This window comes from Halichoerus grypus, chromosome 12 (assembly GCF_964656455.1).
Source record: "Halichoerus grypus chromosome 12, mHalGry1.hap1.1, whole genome shotgun sequence".
In the NCBI taxonomy this organism is placed as follows: Eukaryota; Metazoa; Chordata; class Mammalia; order Carnivora; family Phocidae; genus Halichoerus; species Halichoerus grypus.
In genome coordinates, this window is record NC_135723.1 from 9,832,105 (window position 1) to 9,846,697 (window position 14,593).

A 14,593-nucleotide genomic window follows, 5' to 3' on the forward strand; every position below is an offset into this window, starting at 1 on the left:
AGAATACAGAACCGTAGACAACATGATTCAATTTTTTTTTTATTTCTCTGTAGACCAGGAAGTGTCTCCAGATGGGGTATTATACTCGTCTTTTAACTTCTTTCCCATCTGTGTCTGTGTTTTCTACATTCTTTACGTACTCTTGATAATTCAAAAGTTTATCTTCATAAGTGTTTGAATTTTATAAACTTCCAATCAAACTATAATCAAGTATAGGTTACATGGAATCAAGAGGAAAATTCCCAACTTTTAGAAGCAGTGCAGGTTACCCTCCTAAAGGCAAGCTTCCTGAATGATGACTTCCTTGTGTTATCAGAGTCAATGAAATAACTTTTGTCATCAAAAAAGCTCACTGCAAAGAATGACCAAGAGTGACCTCTGCTTTTAAAGTGAAAAGTCACACCAGTTAGAATGGCAAAAATTGACAAGGCAAGAAACAACAAATGTTGGAGAGGTTGTGGAGAAAGGGGAACGCTCTTACACTGTTGGTGGGAATGCAAGCTGGTACAACCACTTTGGAAAACAGTATGGAGGTCCCTCAGGAAAGGTTAAAAATAGAGCTACCCTATGACCCAGCAATTGCACTACTGGATATTAACCCCAAAGATACAGATGTAGTGAAAAGAAGGGTCACATTCACCCCAATGTTCATAGCAGCAATGTCCACAATAGCCAAACTGTGGAAGGAGCCGAGATGCTCTTCAACAGACAAATGGATAAAGAAGATGTGGTCCATATATACAATGGAATATTATTCAGCCATCAGAAAAGATGAATACCCAACATTTGCATCAACATGGATGGAACTGGAGATTATGCTAAGTGAAATAAGTCAAGCAGAGAAAGACAATTATCATATGGTTTCACTTATTTACGGAACATAAGGAATAGCATGGAGGATATCAGGAGAAGGAAGGGAAAAATGAAGGGGGGAAATCAGAGGGGGAGATGAACCATGAGAGACTATGGACTCTGAAAAACAATCTGAGGATTCTAGAGGGGAGGGAGGTGGGGGGATGGGCTAGCCTGGTGATGGGTATTAAGGGGGGCACGTATTGCATGGAGCACTGGGTGTTTTATGCAACAATAAATCCATGGAACACTACATCAAAAACTAATGATGTACTGTATGGTGACTAATGTAATATAATAAAAAAAGTATATATATATATATAAAAAGTCAGTTTCTCTTCTCTACCAGATTCCTGTCCTTTCCTGAGGTAATTACTATTATAAGCTTTTTTGTGTGTACCCTTCCAGAACTTTTCTATGACTAATGATTTTCTAACCTGACCAAGATAAAGTGGTAAAAGAAATAAAAATTATGTGCTCTGTTATCCTTCCTTATTAAGATTAATTTATATTGTTACTTGCAGTATAAACAAGACAAATGTGATCTTCAGTGATTTCCTTCCTGAGAGATGGGATCCAATATTTATAGCCTATATGCTCTTTCCATTTATCTGTATCCATTTCCATTTGGACATTATGTGAAGAGTTAGGCCTGTTTTGTTGATGCTTTTTTTGTATATTGCAGACAGATGTGACACTGTACTGAAATGCAGGTTAAAGAATCAAATAATGATCTTTTTATGCATAAAGCACTATATTGCTGATAACTGCTTTCAGCAGACTGCCTGAAAAATTTTCACTTGAGGTAAAAAAATCTAAAAGACATTTGACAGTATCTCTGTTAATAACCTATCATAGGGGTTTTGAGGGAAATTTTTACCATTTAGGATCCTGAATATAGAAACTGATTTCAATTCTGTCTTTAAAAGCAATTGATAAAAATATTCACTGCTGAGCAGTACTCAAGAGAATGGCTCATGAAGGTGAACAGAAAATATTGATTCCTAAGGTCGTGATCTAAGAAACATCTATAGCAAGTCACCCAGTGCCCCTGATATGTGACACAGAAAAACCATGGATTAGGGAAATAATTCACTGATTGTTCCTGAGTCTCCTATTTCCATCTGCTTAACTGTCATTTCAAATTGGATATCCTACCGTTTTCATACTCATTGTCAACTTCTCTAACAGCAAACCTGCCATCCTCCCCAACTGGCTTTCCTGTTCATCTTACCTGTGCGTTGTTAATGTGCCTCAAGCCTCACAGACTGAGAATCACAGAGCTGGCCATCGAGTTCCCTTGCTCCACTTGCAGATGAGGGAACTGAGGCCCCAGAGAGGAAAGGAAGGAGTAATGACACACACCTCCTCTGTAGAGAAGCTGGAGCTGAGACTCCATCTGCTAACTGAAGTCCCAGGTACCCCTTCTTCCCACCCCTTGACCTCTGCAGCCTTCTTCCCACAGGGTGTCCTTTGTCTTGTGTCTCTCTGCCACCTCCAGTGGCCGCTAATGAATGGGGCCACTCTCGCAGATCACTCTTTTCTTTCCTCTTCTTGGCCGTCATTGTCTCCTTTCTAAAACACTACTTTACACTGGACTGGGAGTTAGATCTGAACTGTGGTCTTGAACTCCCTGTGTGACCTGAATTTTTGGTATTTAAGTTTGCCTGACTATAAAACACAATTCTTAACTGAAGTGGTATTACCACATGGGAATATTTGGAAATGCTGAGAGGTGTTTTGTTTTGTTTTTTTTGTTTTGGTTGTCATAGTGATTGGTGAGGTGAGGGCACTCCTAACATTTAATGGACGGGACCAGGTAAAAAGGTCCTGCAATGGCATGGGACAATTCTATACATTACAGAAGTGTCCTCAAAATGCCAATAGTCTTCTCCTCTAAAGCCCACTTTTACACAAAAAATTATCATGTTCTTCCTCTCAGATTCATTCAGTGGGCTCATGAGAAAGTGCCAACCATGTGATATTCAAAACTTTACAAAAACCAAGACAAAACCCAAGTGGAAACAGTATTCTGGTCGCACTGAACTATTCGTTGTCTCTCTACTGACCTTTCTCGATCCTACCGCTGCACCTCTGCTCACGCGGGCTCTCTGTGGGGTTGCCCTTCCTCTTCCTCTTCCTTTGTATCTGGCTAGATTCTACCAATTTTCTAGGGTTAGGTCAAGTACCTTACTCTAAAGATGCCTTTCCTTGGCCTCTTTTGAACTTCTGTAGCACTTGTCCTAACATCTCTCTTGGCACTCAATCATATTCTAATTGTTCTTGTTACTTAACTCTGTGTTTTTTGGCCTGGCTTCAAACATAGAATACAAAATTCTCCTGGGCAGGGATCATACTTCTTTGCATTCCACAGTGCTCATAGCAAGCCATGCACTTAATCAATGTTTGTTGAGGAAAATCACATCACAGCAAACACAATTAACATTTCCCACCACCCCCTCCTTCTGTTTTTATACCAAGATCCTCCTGTCTTCTCATTCCCTAGGCTCTGGGCTCTCACAGCAGGAGGAACAAGATATTTATTTTCACAGAGGATGGGTCTTTGTTTTCCCTGGTATGCTGCGTCTGGGTCAGCTATTCTCTGCCTCCCAGTTTCTCTCTTTGTTGCTTTTCTTGGTTTCTCCTTGTGTCAGCGCAAAGCTACCAGCGGACAGAGGATGCACAGAGGGATGGGAGGGGTTTAAAAACCTGATCAACTGAGTCAACTGGAGAGTGAATGAATTAGCAAGAATACAGATGGTTGATGCACATTTATACCCTTTCATTGTTATGTGTTACAGTCTTTCTTGGCTGAGGCAGGTACTACTTTGTCATTACTGTTGATATTCAATGTAACTGTGCTTAGGCTAGTCAGTCATACTAAATAAGTGTTTCAGAACAGGTATTGCAAGTGGTACTCATGACTTTAATCTCGTTTCAACAGAAATGTTTTAATACTTGTATTTTCAGGTTATTTTCTTATAAATGTAAGAGATCTATATCTTTAGGGGTTCATCTTACATTGAGTAACCTACCTTTTTGTTTTATTGACAGTGAACCTGACTGCAGTACTTAGCTTCTTTTGTCAAATGGGGTTACTCCATATTAGCGCTGAAATTGCCTTCATAATATTAAAGAGCTTGGACATTTTAAATAAGTTAAATGGCATATTTCAAAAATGACTCAGATTTTTGAATTTATCCACTATTATCTCATAAATGTTGTACTTTCTCAAGTGTTATGAAAGCGCCACCAGAGCGGAATACAATGCATGTTGAGCTGGGAAGTTGGGGCACTGCTTTTTGTAGTCGGCAAGTGTATCTGCTGATGAGTGCTGCTATGTGTGCGTCCTGACATCCACATAACCCTTGGGGATGTATTATATTCTTCTCTGCACAGCCATGTACACATTTTACATATATGAGGAAAGAAAGAATCAACATGTTTTCAGCAGTATCCTAAAACAATACCTAAGATGACCCATGAAAGAAAAATTCGTTCTATCACACTGGCTTTAAGCCATGAGCGCCCTTGGTTGGAAAGAGTTAGACCTGTCAGAGTATGCAGATGATTGCCCTAAAAAAGTAGTAAACTGGTACCAATACAAGAGCAACAGGCTCTTCCCTTGAGACTTATGTTTGCTATCTGAGGCTGCCAGGTGGATTGTTTTTCTCCCCATTTCTCCTGAAATGTTCACCCTAGTTCTCCCTGGAATGACCCCCGGGGGCAGTGGGGAGGAGCGCGCGCGCGCGCGCACACACACACACACACACACACACACACACACACACACACATTTCTTTTTATCCTGTACTACTTCATTTTTTGCCTCATTGTAATCCAACTCTACAAGTTGTTTTATGAGAAATGGTTCTCAGTGGCCATAATCTCCTGAGATCTTGGTGGTTTCTAGGATGGTACCAATACTTGGGAAATGTCAGGAAGGGATTTGCTCATAATATTACCAGGAACTGACTAAAAGTAGAAAAGAGCTATGTTTGGAGTTTTGGTTTGAGAAAGGAGGCTCGGAAATGGTATGGGATAAAGAGATAGTAGTTCAGAAAGGCAATGCACATGATGTTTAAGAAGGATGGCAGGTTTCACGATTCAGTGGAAGTTAACCCTAGGCAGTGAATAAAGATATAAACCAGGAAAGAGCACGTGGTAGGATGGGAAGAGAGTATTCATGTCCCCAGTGGATTTCCCCCAGTTTTTAGTCCATGTATATGGTATTGATGTCTTCTCCAGGATCTCTGAAGAGCCAGAAGTTTAATGTCAGTCATACCTTGTATGATCTTTTAGGAACTCACATGTGACTGGCAGGCCTAAGGAAGCACAGCTCCAGCCATGGTGTAGGGATCTCTGGACACTGCATTTTCAATTTCCTTTAAGCTAGACAGATTTTTAGGAGTGGCGATTATTAGGACAAAAGGGAAGGCAGAAGGAAGGCAATCTGAAGATGGGTCTAAGGAGTTCAGTGGGTGTCCCTGACTCCTCATTCTCTTAAAGACCAGTGTGGATACGGCAGAGCCCCTTGAGGAGCAGGCAATCCTAGATCCCAGCCACTGAAATGGTTCTGGCCCCACCTGAGCAGGGCCTGTGGAGGTGTGAATGTGGCAGGGGGCGTGGGGGTGTTACCTCTCCAGCACTGTAGCTCCGGAGCCTCTGGAGGTGCTGCCGATGTGTGAAGTGGTTGGGAAGACGACCGTTCTGAAGAGGGATTCGGGGGTCAATGAAAGTGGTAGCTCGACTGTTGTGGTCCACGAAAAAAGACTGCAGATAGACCAAAAGCACACTGCGTGAGAAAGAGCCAGAATGAAGGCAATAAAGTAAGGGAATGCTACAGGGCTCAGTCTTCTTGTTTATTTCTGTCCCTCCTTTCTATCTACTCAAACTGACGGAAGACTGGGGCGCTGTGCATCCGTTTGCTCAGTAGTTGAATGGAACACCACCGGTCATTGATAAACACTTCACACTGTGGCGTTATAGACTTATGATCATAACATTGTATTCACCATGGGAAATTAGAAAAATGGAGCCTTCGATGTATCAGAAAAACACCAGTAATAACTTATGGATCATTTTATTTTTAAAACAAAGTCTTTTTGATTGTAGAACTAGCACAGTCTTACCGAGAAGAAATTTTAAAAGGATAAAAAAGTAAGAAGAAAACCAAAATTATCCCAAATATCACAATCCAAGGGTAGTCACCAAAATATTACGGTGGTTTTTTTTCCAGTTTTTTCTTTTCCTATGCAAATATACAAATAATCTATATATTTTCCTCACATCGGCACCTACAATTTTGTTAGAAGGTTTTTTTTTCACCTATTATTTTATGAGCATTTCCTTAAGTTATTAGACATTCTTTTAACACAAAATTTTAGTAGGTATATGGTATTCAGCTTGATGGATGCATAGTAATTTTGGTACCCTCTATCATTGGACATTTTACTTTTTTACTGTTTTAAAAATAGTGCTTCAATAAACATTCTTGTTCATAAATCTTTGCAGAACGTTTGATTACTGTACCTGTTCCAGTATGTGGCAAAAGTTATTTTTTACATCTAAAATTACCTCTCATAAAATTTGTACCTTTTCAGAAAAACAAACCTTTTGTACTACTAAACAATCTTTCAAATGCTGTCTTGAACAAAATGTAATGTTTTGACGGTGATTTCCTCTTAAAGATCTCAATCAATGCTCATTGTAGTATCTGAATGTGCCTACACACCTGACAGAAGTAGTCAAAGTCAAATACAGATTTAAAAATTATTCTTGGGAAGTATGAGCTTATAATTTCAAGTATTAGATGTCCTTGTAAACAAGTCTCTTTTATTAAAGAGCTCTATAAGAAGCGATACAGGAAGTGGTTTCATTATGGAGACCAAAAGATAGCCCACAGGACATAGGAGATTAACTCTCCCAATATCATGTGAATCAGTATCTGTGACTTGCAGTAAAATTCCCAAGACAGCATTCCACACAGGTTCAAAAAGGCCTGTATGGGGGCACGTGGGTGGCTCAGTCGGATAAGTGTCTGCCTTCCACTCAGGTCATGATCTCAGGGTCCTGGGATCAGCCCCACGCTGGGCTTCCCCCTTCAGTGAGGAGTCTGCTTCTCCCTCCGCCTCTCCCCAGTGCTTGTGCTGTTTCTATCTCCCAAATAAATAAATAAAATCTTAAAAAAAAAAAAGCCTATATGTCCAATAATTTGGATGGGGCTGAAGATGACGTTAGGTGGTTCAAAAGTGACACTAGTGATATCGAAAAATGAGTAAAGAATCTGAAGAAGAAAAAATGTGAGTGGAAAAAAAAACATTTATCAACATGTTTATATAACATGAGATTTTAAATACACAAGTATAAGCTGAAGTCATATTTGAAGGTTTTATTATTCAACTATATGCCTGCAAGTTTATAAATTAAAGTTAAATGGGTTTCTTATATTTGTGCATATGTGGCAATTCTTTGGTATAAATTCCTAAAAGTTGAGTTAATCACTGGGCTAAAAGTTAGAAAAATTTTGTTTATTGGTCCATATTAACAAATTCCCTTCATGAGCGCTGTATAGATTTATCCTCTTATCGTAAGTTCATGTATGCTTTTCATGGACTTTATAAATGTTGAGTATTTGAAAGACCTCTTAGAAATGTTGAATGGTAAATGATGATAAATTATTGTTTACAGGGGAAGCCAAACATTTTCTCACAGTTTTCTTGGTCAGGTTCTTCATTGGCATATTGTTGACTTTGCTCCCCTTATTGTTGTTGTTGTTGGGATGTTAAGGTTTTATTATTTACTTATAAATGTGTTAATTACTCCTCTGCCTTCAAATTGCTTTTGATTTTTGTTTGCTTTGTTTTCCACTACACAGAATTTTTTATATTCCTCTGTACTCAAATCTGTCAATCATTTCTGTCTAGAGTTCAGTTCAATGCTTAATTATGTTTTTCTAGCTTTATTTTTGGTGAGTTTGTTCTGAAACTTATTTTGGTATGAATGTGAAGTTGTAATTCAATTTTTTTCTCCAAGAGCCTGTTTTTCCAAATCATTCATTCCCTATCATTTTATTACATATAAATTCTTATAAATACCACTATCTGTTTCAGGAGTATTTTATTTGTTCCAATGATCTGTAGGATTTTCACTGTTCCAATTACTAATGTCTGTAGGACAGGTTTCCTCTCCTAATTTATCTTTTCAATATTTTCTTAAGTATTCATGCCTGCTTATTTTTCCAGATGAACTGATCTTAATTTTATTAAGTTCCAAAATAGTTCTATTAGGATTTTGTTTACAGTCACTTTAAGACTACAAATGATTTAGAGAGAATTCATTCTTTATAATAGTCAATGTATCCTTTCCCATTTCTGAACATAAAATGACTGTCTATTCAAGACTTTCTCTTCTCAGTAAAATTTTGTAGTTGTCTTCCTGAAAGACACATATTTTTGGTTAAGGGAGTCCGTAGATATTTAATACTGTTTGTTGCTATTCTGAGTGCTTCTTTTCCTGTAATGTTTGTAACCCATCATTCCTAGTACCCAGGAAAGCTATTGTTGGTATATTCAGTTTGTGTCTGTTTATTGTATTAAATGCTCCTATCGAATAAAGGACACTTTTAGGTATATCTTCTTTGATTTTAACTTATTTCTTATGTTGTTTTCCAGTTCACACACTTCTGGGTTTTTATTTTCAACTAAATTTTGAAATAAATTTTTGCTTTAATTCCTGTTGCTTTTTAACCTTCTCTAAGTTATTAGTTTGAAAGCTTATATATTAATATTTATTTTTCTTGTTTGATAATAAAAACCAATGTACTAATCCTTTGAGTATAGTCTTTCTTTATCACGTGTTTTATTAAATATCGGTCACATGCATTTTCAATAATTTCTCAATGGTTTCTATGTCTTGATTTTATTTAAAACCCAATAGTCATGAAGAACATTGCTTTGAATCTACAATTGGCAAATTGTTTTTGATGGCTGTGTTTAAATACATTCTCATTGTCATGCAACCATCACCACTATTCATCTCCTGAAATTTTTTATCTTCTCAAACTGAAACTCTGTAGTCATTAAACACCAACTCCTCATTCCTTCCTTTCCCGAGACCCTAGGAAACGCTATTCTACTTTCTGTCTTTATGAATTTGACTATTTTTAGATACCTCATGTGAAATAAAATATTTGTCCTTTTGTTTCTGACTTGTTTAACTTAGCATAATGTTTTCAAGGTCCATCCATGCCGTAGCATGTGTCAGAATTTCATTGCTTCTTAAGGATAAATAATCTTCTGTTGTATGGGTAATACCACATTTTGTTTATCGATTCATGTAACCTCTATTTTTTCCACCCTTATTGAGGTATAATTGACAAATAAAAATTGTATGTAGTTAAGGTCTATGTAAGCTCTATTTTTAACAAAAGAATATATATTCCATTAATACAAAATTATATTATTCAAATCCTGACTTATTTTGTCTCTCCGACTGATAGATACAAAACTCATTTTGTACTACAATGCATTTATTTCATTTTCTTTTTGTATTACTCTTTTAGTTTTCTTTATATGATATGATGCTATTTGGCTCATAAGATACATGATTACTGTATCTTTATTTTAGATGTGCCTTTGATTTATATAAAATCTTACTTTGACTCCATTTAATGGTTCTGAATTCGAACTCTCCTTTTTATGATATTAATATACCAGCACTGGTTTTCTTGTTATGGATTTCATGTTCTATTAATATTTATTCTTTTATTTTTTAAACTTTCTGAATCATTTCTTGGGCATGTCCTTTAATAAGCTGGATCGGTTTGTTAACAAATCTGAAAGTGTTTTCCTTTTGGTACATAGATTTATCCCATCTCCACCCACCACTATGACTGTTATGCTTGGCTGTACTTCTGTTGTTTTATTTTTATTATTTCCAATTTCTTTGCTTCCCGGTGGATTTTTGGGGTATTTTGCTATGTAAATTGTATTTTGCTTGATTTTATTTTTGTAGGAATTTGAAACAGAAAAATCTTGCTTTCAAAGTTACAAATAGTTGCCTTTTAAGTTGATCAGATAACTATATTTAGCCCTTGTTTTTCAAATTATCCAACTGGACTCCCCTTACACTCAACCAGGAACTTAGCACAACTTTCCTTGCCCTGTTCATTGGGCCCTCTTCCCTCTTCCTTGTCTATTTAATTCTAGGCTAGGAATATGATTCAGATAGTTCTTATTCAATTATTCCATTTTTCTTATACATATTTTCCCATATTTTATTGAGTCTTTTCCAAAATATTTTAAAGCACTTTAACAGCAATTATTTACATTTATACCCATATATTTGATTGATCTAAACATTTACCACCACAGTCCTTTTATACTATGTTTTCCCCATTGTTGATTTCTTGCTCTGCTTCATTTGTGAGCCATCTGAAGAATGGCTTTTGGTGTTTTCTTTGGGCAGACAAAAGAGTACATGTACTGAAATCCTGCATGTAAGGTTGTTTTTCTAGTATTTTCACACTTGAATGACACCAATTTGTTTGAATATAGAATTTTGGGGCTGCAACTTTTTCTCATCAATAACCTGTACTTCTTGCTCTGTGGATTTCTATAGTCGAGTTTCATGGATGGAAAATTTTAAGCTTGTCTGATTTTATTCTTTTTAAGGTAACTTTCATATTATCATGGCTATATATTGATAAGATTTAAAAAAATCTCCATTTAAAGACAATTTCAGAGTATGTATAGATATAGAGTTTTAATTAATTTTACTATAATAACTCAGTGAGCCCAATTAATCTGCCTACCTGAACAATTTATTTTAGAGCACAAAGTTTTATTTTCAACATGTAATAATTTAATTTTTATATTTTGAATTTAATTTTTGCTGTTGTACCTATTATTCTGGTTTCTTCTTTAGGAACATCTGTAAGTTATTCATCCAACAGAGATTTTAATTGAGAGCTAATTATATGCCAGTAATATTAAGCCCTTGGGGTTTCATCAATGAGCAAAAATCCCTGCTCTCAAGGAGCTTAGAATTCTGTCAGGAGAAATAGGCAAAACAGTAAATCTAACAAATGTAGAACTTATATGGTGGAGCACTTGGGTTGGAGATCTTAGGTGCTTTTGGTATTAAATTGAGTGGTTAGAATAGGCCTATCTGAGAAAGGGAGATATGCTCTTTTTGGTTTTTACTTTTTCTTTTTTAAAAAAAATTGTAGAAAAACATGTAATATGAGACTTATTCTCTAACAAAATTTTAGTTGTACAGTATTAAGTGCACAGAGTAGAACAGTTTTGTTAACACAACGTTGTGCAGCAGGTCTCTAGAACTTACTCATCTTGTATAACTGAAACTGCACCCATTGAACCTAAACTCCCCATTTCCTCCTGCCCCAGCCCTGGCAACCACCATTCTGCTCTGTTACTCTGAGAGTATTTCAGATACTTCATGTAAGGGGAATCATGCAATATTTGTCCCTCTGTGACTGGCTAATTTCACCGAGCATAATGTCCTCCAGGTTCATCCACACTGTAGCATGTGTCAGAATTTCCTTCATTTTTAAGGAACATTGAATAATGTTCTACTATATGTATATATCACATTTTCTTTTTTTTTTTTTTAGTAAGTTTTTGAATTCCAGTTAGTTAAGACATAGTGTAATATTAATTTCAGGTGTACAATATAGTGATTCAACACTTTCATACAACATCTGGGGCTCATCAGAAATTCACTTGATAATCCCCATCTTCTATTTCCCTCATCCCCCCCTCCACTCACCTCCCTTCTAGTAACCATCAGTTTGTTCTCTATGGTTAGGAGTCTATTTCTTGGTTTGCTTCTCTCTCCCCCCACCCTTTGCTTCTTCATTTTGTTTCTTAAATTCTACATGTGAGTGAAATCATATGGTATTTGTCTTTCTCTGACAGACTTACTTTGCTTAGCGTAATACACTCTAGATCCATCCACATCCTTGCAATTGACAACATTTCACTCCTTTTTATGGTTGGTAATATTCCATTGTATATACCACATCTTCCTTATCCATTCGTCAGTTGATGGACACTTGGGCTGTTTCCGTAATTTGGCTATAAATGCTGCTATAAACATCGGGGTGCATGTATCCCTTTGAATTAACATTTCTGTATTCTTTGGGGTAAATACCTAGTAGTGCAGTTGCTGGGTCGTAGGGTAGCTCTATTTTTAACTTTTTTGAGGAACCTCCATACTGTTTTCCAGAGTGGCTGTCCCTTTCGCATTTCCACCAACAGTGCAAGAGGGTTCTCCTTTCTCCACTTCCTCGTCAAAACCTGTTTAATACTAATGTCTTAATGAAAGAAGATGTTACTTGAAAGACACATTATGCACTGTGCAGTTTCATTGAATTAAGGGCAGCTCTATTCCCTATGCTTCTACACATAAGTTTACAAACACATCTTTTTTTAAAGTTTTTATTATAATTCCAGTTAGTTAACATACAGTATATTAGTTTCCAGTGTACAATATCGTGATTCAACGCTCCCATACATCACCCCGTGCTCATCCTAACAAGTGCACTCCTTAATCCCCATCACCTGTTTAAAAACCCCCCACCTCCCTTCTTATATACCACATTTTCTTTACCCATTCATCTGTCAGTGGACATTTAGGTTGCTTCCATATTCTGGTTATTGTGAATAATGCTTCAAGGAACATAGGAATGCAGGTATCTCTTTGAGATTTTGATTTCAATTCTTTTGGATATGTACTCAGAAGGGGGATTGCCAGATCATATGGTAGTTCTGTTTTCTTACATCTGCTTCCTCCCAGCTTTTTTTCAGTTCATGGTTGCTCAATAGAAATCATGTGCTCCTAAACCATCTTGTGTATGATAAGCAGGTACCTTTTAAATTTTTCTGTTTTCTGAAGAAAATTATACTGTAAGATATGTTTTTTTCTCAGATAAAGGTTCTGCTTCCTTCATGTAGTAGTAGGTCTTCATAGGCTCCTTTTTATTTTGCTGCTGTGTGTTCATTCCTTGGTAGAGGTTGCCTCTGCCTCATGCCGGCCACAGACAGAACCTTACCTGCCCCACCACCTGCAGCCCCTCACCCTCACTCAGGCCTGGGACCCACTTAAGGTCCATATCCAATCTCTACTGAAGTTGGCAGAAGGTTTTGACCTCCTTTCTCAGACTTCCAAGACAGCAGATGAGTCAGATGCCATTTGACCCTTCACTCCGGTCCTCCTGAAGTGGTCCAACTCTCAGAGCACTGTCCCTGTCCCCCTTTGTGGGGATGATAGTGCATTCAAAGACATCAAACAGCTAGCCCTGGTCCTTCTCTTCCTACCATGGTATACACTAAAAACGAAGGCTGTCATCTTTGCACATGTCAATAAAGCAAGAATTGGCTAGAGTGAGGAACAAGAAGGTGGTGTGGCATTCTGGAACCTTCTCTGGCCATATATGAAAATGTCTTTTGCAGAGAGCTATCACCACCCGATTTTTCAGTGAGTGGTGTTCCTAAATCCCAGGCTCCGGTGCACCACATTCTTTCCAAGTCAGAGGGGTGAGCCTGTAGGATATAGTCCAAAAATGTTTTTTCTCAACCTATTCCCATCATCGATGGGTTTTGCAGTGAGGTATTCTTGTATTTTCCCCAGTTGCCAGTCTGATGTTGGGTTTTTTGGTAAGGATAATTCCCACAGCATCAACAGGAATAACAGCAGATATTACTAATCTGCTGTATTATCATGGAATCCCACATTCACTTATTTACTCTTTACACTGGCTATAAAATCATGAAGGCAATAATAATTATTGCTACTTTATGATGAACAAAGTGGGGCTCAGAGCAGTGAAGGGACTTGCTCACGGTCACGTGTTTAGAATGGGATGGGGTAGTCCTTGTACACGTGCCCCACTATTTTTCCCACTATCCTCCATTGTTCCTCTCTACTCAATGGATTGCAGTAACACATTTCCAATTTAAGGCTACTTTCCACCCCAACAATTCAGTATATGGTACGCTTCCTAGAAATTTTGCTTGCCAACTCTGAGTCTGTGTGTGCTCAATTAATAAAGAATTAGACGATTTTATGTGTGTGTATTTAGTCACACCGCTGGTTTGTGTCACAACTGAAAGCAGAATTCAAGTCCTCTCATTTTAGATTCAGACTTTCTTCTTTTTTGTATATGATACCATCTCACTAAACAGAATAAGGGGGAAAATATTTTGCCAGAAATTCCCTAATATACATTTCAAAATGACTAAAATTCTTGGCGCGAGTCTCAGCTGTTGTGCTTCTTTGCTAGTGTGAGGTGCCCTGGAGAAACAGGGCTGACGGCATTGGGGGGCTTTCCCTGGCATTCTGCTGGGCCTCCGGCTGTTTGCATCCTAGGGCAAGGGCTACATGCACTTAACAGCCTTACGGAAATCTGAGGCTAAGCAAGTTGTTTGCATTACTGTGCTATTTGCATAATAAACCATAATGACCCTTTCTGTTCATTGATTCCTAGTGGTGTACTCTTGGCAACTTAGTTAAGTAATAAATGAAAATATGGGCACCACAGACCACCGAGATGAGCACCCCAGTTCCTTTACTTTCTGTTCTGGCTCAGGATCTATTTCCCACCCTAACACATATCTCCAAGCCCTCACAGCGTAAATTACTGTCATTCTCCAAGTGGAGGACACATCCAGTAAGAGAGAAGGTCCTTAGGAGCAGATTCTGGCTCTGGAGGGTTTTC

General features: G+C 37.6%; 1 protein-coding gene across 5 annotated transcripts in view; it reads right to left on the reverse strand.

Moving 5' to 3' along the window:
- HECW1 (HECT, C2 and WW domain containing E3 ubiquitin protein ligase 1) overlaps positions 1 to 14,593 on the reverse strand; it is a 430,747-nt gene that overhangs the window by 67,387 nt on the left and 348,767 nt on the right. For all 5 annotated transcript variants that reach the window (XM_078059964.1, XM_078059960.1, XM_078059961.1 and 2 more), the window contains one exon: positions 5,491 to 5,625. In XM_078059964.1, coding sequence (XP_077916090.1) covers positions 5,491 to 5,625 — 135 coding nt within the window. The remainder of the gene's footprint in view (positions 1 to 5,490; positions 5,626 to 14,593) is intronic.